The sequence below is a fragment of the Scardinius erythrophthalmus genome (assembly GCF_964197995.2).
Source record: "Scardinius erythrophthalmus genome assembly, chromosome: 20".
In the NCBI taxonomy this organism is placed as follows: domain Eukaryota; kingdom Metazoa; phylum Chordata; class Actinopteri; order Cypriniformes; family Leuciscidae; genus Scardinius; species Scardinius erythrophthalmus.
In genome coordinates, this window is record NC_138240.1 from 9709182 (window position 1) to 9715339 (window position 6158).

Genomic DNA, 6158 nt, shown 5'->3' on the forward strand with positions numbered 1-6158 from the left:
ATAGTGTGTCTAACATATATAATATTTCTCACAACATGGAATTTGTACGTATAATTTTTTTTTATGGAACATGCCAGATGTTGTATGTCACTTTGACCACAAGGTGATGCTCTGACACTCCTCTATGAACCAATGCATGGGATTCAGTTCTTTCAAACGTACAAATGAATTTACGATGGTTCATTTATTGAATATCAATATTTTGCCAATATCTCGCCGATGCTTATTTGTATTGTGTAGGCTATAAATAGCATACCGTTTACCGAAAATCAAGATCTTTTGGCCAATTTTCTGTGAGAGATTGCAGTGTGACTATATGAACCATTGCACATATATACCAGATTCTCTCCTATAATATTTGTCTAGTAGGTGCCTGTGAAGTGTCTAGGATGTTTAATAATGGATAGAGTGAGGTAGTTCACAGATGACTGTACACCAGACCTCACGCGCCATATAGGGTCTTCCCGTCTCGTGACGTAGTTCGTCTAGAGGAGAGGCGCGCGCCGGTGCTGAGGTATAAAAGCGAGAAGACACGCCGGTACAGCAGCACTGTGACAGTACACACAGATACATAGTTATGGAGACACTAAGGAATACCTCTTACCCAACTATAACGACACAGAACGAAAAGATGTGTGAGCTCAATAATATAAGTGAGCAAGGAAGGAAAAAGCCAGAGGATAACAGTCGGACGGGCACAGAGTATTCCAGAATCATTACAGACCCCAATACTGGGAAATGTTACTGCCGGGGAAAAGTTCTGGGAAAGGTAATGGCCGCAATAATAATCCTGTTATTATTTAATTAATTTATTTATTATTTTATTTTTTATGTAAAAGTATTGTATTATTTTATGTGGGGAAAAAAACATTATTCATTGTATTTGTGCATGTCTGCTTTGCTTTTGTATCATGTATTTCTTATCTATCTATCCGTCTATCTATCGGTGCACTGGTTATGACTGCATTGCTTCTTGAAAATCTCTTTTTCTTGGAGTTGGTTAACTTTATGCTTATCTTATACTTTCTATATGCCACAGGGAGGCTTTGCAAAGTGCTATGAAATGACCGACCTGTCTTCAAGTAAAGTCTATGCAGCCAAAATCATCCCGCATACGCGTGTGTCAAAACCGCACCAGAGAGAGAAGGTAGGACAGACACATTGCATAATGTAAATACGATTGCATGAGTGACTGATGGAGACCTCTTACTTATGATTTATATTCTGTTAATCCAGATAAACCGAGAGATTGACCTGCACAGATCTCTCAGCCACAAACACATAGTGCATTTCTACCACCACTTTGAAGACAAAGACAACATATATATTTTACTGGAGTACTGCAGTAGAAGAGTAAGTATAAAAAAAAAATACTTATGAAAAAAAAAGTGTTTTAACGTGAGGAATTCTATCATAATATATAATGCAAATGACTGTGTTCTCCCTAACTGACTCCTGGTATTCTTTTTTAGTCATTGGCCCATATACTGAAGGCACGAAAAGTCCTAACAGAACCTGAAGTCAGGTATTACCTGAAACAGACAGTGTCTGCTTTAAAATACCTTCACGATTTAGAGATCCTGCATCGTGACCTGAAACTAGGTATGTATGCATTTATGCACTCGCATGATGTATATTAACATTCCATCAGTTCATAAGTAGTTAAAATTTTTATGTTTTATAATTCTAGGCAACCTGTTTGTGAGTGACTCAATGGATCTGAAAGTGGGAGATTTTGGGCTGGCAGCCAAACTAGAGCCAGTCAGCAACAGACGCAAAACGATCTGCGGTACACCCAATTACCTGTCCCCGGAAGTGCTGAACAAACAGGGCCACGGCTGGGAGTCTGACGTCTGGGCTCTGGGCTGCGTCATGTGAGTTTGTCACCATCAGATCCGAGGGTTTCCTCTATGCAATATATTTAGAAACTGCTCAATAGGCATTGATTGCCGATTCAGACTCACTTTCTATGAATGAATGTCTACTTTTGTTCAGGATTGTATTTGGTGATCATGCTTTAGCTTATTGATTGAATATCATAATAGCAGCACATGTAGCACAGTTTGAGCTGTGAGTGTCGAGCTGTCAGTGTCAAGCTGTTCGATTACTTTCTGTCATCCGGTGAACACAAAAGATGAAAACTGAGGCTGCCAAGCTCTAAAATAGCACCATAAAAGTGGTCTTTAGCAATATTTAAAGTCTTTTGAAGATTTAAGTTGTGTTTTATATTGTTATTTGCTGTTAAATAAGTGAATAACAACTTCTGTCTGCCAGACTAGCTATCATATGACTAAAGAGGACTTCCTTTATGATACTTTTATGCATAATTTTTGAAGCTTGACAGCCCCCAGTCCTTATTCAGTTAATTATATTAAAAAGAACAGCCATAATATGATCAAAAAATACCTATTGAATGAGTAGACACGAGTAAATGTTGACTGAACTATTATCTTAAGAGCCAAACCCTTATTAATCTTACATTCATTTTCCTTTTCAGGTACACCATGCTCCTGGGAAAACCTCCATTCGAGACCACGAACCTGAAGGAGACGTACCACTGTATCCGAGAGGCCCGGTACACCCTCCCGGCCTCCCTCTCTCTCCCTGCCAAACAGCTCATTTCCGGCATGCTCGCACAGAACCCTGTGGACCGCCCGCACCTGGACGGCATCATTCAGCATGAATTTTTCACCCAGGTAAGTTTATTTGTCACAGCGCAGGTTTCAGTATATCCGGTCAAGTAGTTGGATTTTTGGTCAATGTTTTTGTCGTGATTTCGCCGCAGGGCTTCATGCCAGAAACTCTACCTGTCAGCTGCTGCCATTCTGCCCCAGACTTTCACATTTCCAGTCCAGCCAAGAGCTTCTTCAAAAAGGCAGCGGCGGCTCTTTTCGGCGGCAAGAAGGACAAAGCCAAGTACTATGAGAATATAAGTAAGTGCTCGCTTTATGTAACTATAGCATCCTTCATTTCAGATGAACCTATTAATAACTCTTTGTCTTCCGACAGATCGCTTGGCCAAAGAAGAGGAAGACATATTCAAGCTCCGTCAAGACTTCAGAAAGACTGCCATCAGTCATCAGATTGCTACACACTTATCCGAGGTGAGCACTGTTCCCTTTATAGCAGACTATAATAAGGAATTCATCACCAGCTCAGAGATATTAATGAAGGTTAAGTGTTCGGTCATTCATGACACACATATGCTGCAATTTCTCCTGTTTAGGAAGGAGGAAATCCGTCAGCACCTACAAGAAAGCTTGTTACCCAGGCAACTGCCGGAAGGCTGCAGACAAGAGATACCATTCATTTGATTGTTAGAGGCAGCTTGGGCAGCTGCAGTAGCAGCAGTGAATGTAAGCATGTGTTATATGCGTGTGTGTGTGTGTGTGTGTGTGTGTGTGTGTGTGTGTGTGTGTGTGTGTGTGTGTGTCTGTCTGTGTGTGTGTCTGTCTGTGTGTTTCACCTGTTTGGTCTGATTCCAGCTCATCAGTATCGCTAGCTGATGCAATGTATCCCGCTGTCTCTCTGTAGGTCTTGAAGACACCACCACTGGCACTGTGGCGGAGGCTGTTATTAGTGTTCTGAGAGGCTGTCTTGAACACATGCCTAAAGGTGAATAAGACATATTACACTTCACACTTCACACTCAGGGTTTTCCATAGCGAATCCATTCTGTAGAGTAAAGAAAATGTGTGATCTTTGCATCTAAAAGTGCTTTTTTTCCCTACAGCGGATAGCCTTCCCAGAGGAAATGGTTGTAATAGTTTGAAGTGGGTGACTAAGTGGGTGGACTACTCCAACAAATATGGCTTTGGCTATCAGTTGTCTGACAACACAGTGGGCGTCCTTTTCAACAACGGAATGCACATGAGTCTCCTCTCTGACAAGAAGTAGGTGCTTCAAGTTGACTGTTTGCCAACTCACTTCCGCTCAAAAAAAAAAAAAAACATGTGTAATGCCAATTTGATTCATTTCTGAAGTAGGCAAACGTTATGCAATACATATTCATGAAGCAGGTGCTTACCAATATGCATAAACTAGGGATGCACCAATATTTGGAGAAAAACATTTAAAAAATCTTACTGACCTGACTTTTGAACGCTAGTGCATATTTAATATACCCAATAGTATTCCTTATGATTTCCATCCATAGTCTTCAGCATAGTTTCTAGATGATCTTCTAAAGGGAAGAAAAATTGCACCAATATCCTGGAAATGTCAGTTAAATGACAAATTGCATTACACATCAAGAGCAAGCATTAGTCATAGACCTCATATACATATATATATAGCTGTAGAATCAAACAGTGAGGATTGTGTTGCATTGATTGTGTAGTTTTTGATAAATATGTTATCTTCATTTTTAGGACTGTTCATCAATATGCTGCGCTCGGCCAGAAGTCTGTTTTCTCTGTTATTGAGGCTCCCGAGTGTGCTGTGGCCCAGGTCACCATCCTCAAGTACTTTGCCCACTACATGGAGGAAAATTTGATGGATGTGAGTGCACTCTTAGTTGAACCCCTTCTGTTTGTATTTGGCTTTGAATTTGTTACAGGTCTAAAAGTCATAGACTTGACATTCTGGTCTAGATTTCAGGCTGTACAAGAAGCTGTTGTGTTAATATGTATTGTTTATCCTTATTTTTCATTCAGGGAGGGGATGTGATAAGTGAACCAGATACACAGAAGACCAGAATATATCTTCTGCAGTGGTTGAAATCAGACAGAGCTTTATTGATGCTTTTCAATGATGGCACATTCCAGGTAATATTATGGTTATTTATATTTACTACAAAGCAGATTTTAAATGGACAGTTCACCCATAAATGAAAATTATAGCAAAAAGCATCATCGAAGTACCATATCTTTTAGCTTTTTTTGTTATTTTGGAGCTTGGCAGCAGTTGGTCACCATTCACTTTCATTGAATAGAAACGATAAGCTTGAACATCCTGCCTAACATCACCCAAAAAAATAACGACATGAGGGTAAATGATGACAGAATTGTAATTTTTGGGTGAACTATTTCTTTAATGCAGCAGTAGATAACACATACTCCTGCAAACGTTGGTAGAGCTTTATTCCCCATGTAAAAAGCTACTGTCTAGTGCTCTCTACGCCCATCAAAACCCCTGGGTAGTTATCAGTCAGGTCTGTCTGTTCAGACTTAAAAGCTGTGTACACTATTGTACTGTGGGAAGAAGGTCACAAACCCGGCTGTAATAACATCCTGCATCCCGTAAGTGTTTCACGTCAGTTCAAGAATAACAAAAGTATTTTCTTCATCTCCGAACAGGTGAACTTCTATCACGACCACACCAAGCTCATCCTGTGCACACAGCAGGACGAATACTTGCTGACGTACATCAACGAGGAGCGAACCTCCACCACCTTCCAACTGAGCACGTTGCTCGGCACGGGCTGCACCGCGGACCTGCGCAGTCGTCTGGAGTATGCCCTGAACATGCTGTTGCAGCGAAGCAACTGAGATTCACAAATGAGGAGAACAGTTGGCCACTGACTCAGCAAGAAATGATGATTTCTTTCAATGCAAGAGGAGGAGTTGTTGAACTGAAAGTCCACTGGATGTGAACTGGATGGAGCTATGGAAAGGTCCTCAATGACTGAGACAGACTCTGTAGATTTACAAATGCTGAAATTCAGAGACTAGTGAAGATGAATGATGTGATGAAAAGATTATTAGGAGGAAAGAAAATCTGGGCTGGGACCAGGGATCCCTTGATAAGAAACTGACTTATTGTGTGTATGTGTGGTAAAATGTTTATAGAACACACATGCATGTAATAATCTGCAAAAATTATTGTTTTTTCCCCTCTGTCATTACAGAATATTTATTGTGTACATATTTCCTTATTTATTTATTTATTTAATTAATAAAAACCCAAAATTCTAACATTATGATTTTTTTCTTTAGACTGTATGTATGCTGTATATTTTGCTATATATATATATATATATATATATATATATATATATATATATATATATATATATATATATATAAGATAAGATATGTGCATTAATAGAGTGGTGCAGGTGTGATGTCAGAACTTCAAACATTTTGAAGCATTTTGTTCATTTTTGAAAATGTACGTTTTTAATAAGTAACTAGATAAGACAGCTTGGAGTGTGTGCA

The 6158-nt window shown here is 39.5% G+C and overlaps 1 protein-coding gene across 1 annotated transcript; it reads left to right on the forward strand.

The window, feature by feature from the left end:
- The first annotated feature begins 533 nt into the window (after positions 1–533).
- On the forward strand, positions 534–5915 carry plk2b (polo-like kinase 2b). The gene is made up of 14 exons (XM_081349351.1): positions 534–769; positions 1040–1147; positions 1237–1353; positions 1473–1602; positions 1691–1874; positions 2498–2696; positions 2786–2933; positions 3010–3104; positions 3227–3356; positions 3535–3615; positions 3734–3893; positions 4371–4500; positions 4656–4766; positions 5298–5915. Exons 1-14 carry the CDS (start codon positions 578–580, stop codon positions 5487–5489), a joined length of 1977 nt encoding a protein of 658 aa, XP_081205477.1. The 5' UTR covers positions 534–577; the 3' UTR covers positions 5490–5915.
- Positions 5916–6158: the final 243 nt, after the last annotated feature.

Bases quoted from the DNA above. Each gene is read 5' to 3' on its own strand.
- plk2b (XM_081349351.1), top strand. From the start codon at position 578: ATGGAGACACTAAGGAATACCTCTTACCCAACTATAACGACACAGAAC. The intron at 770-1,039 runs GTAATGGCCGCA...TATATGCCACAG, and splicing joins GGGGAAAAGTTCTGGGAAAG to GGAGGCTTTGCAAAGTGCTA. The intron at 3,616-3,733 runs GTGAATAAGACA...TTTTCCCTACAG, and splicing joins TCTTGAACACATGCCTAAAG to CGGATAGCCTTCCCAGAGGA.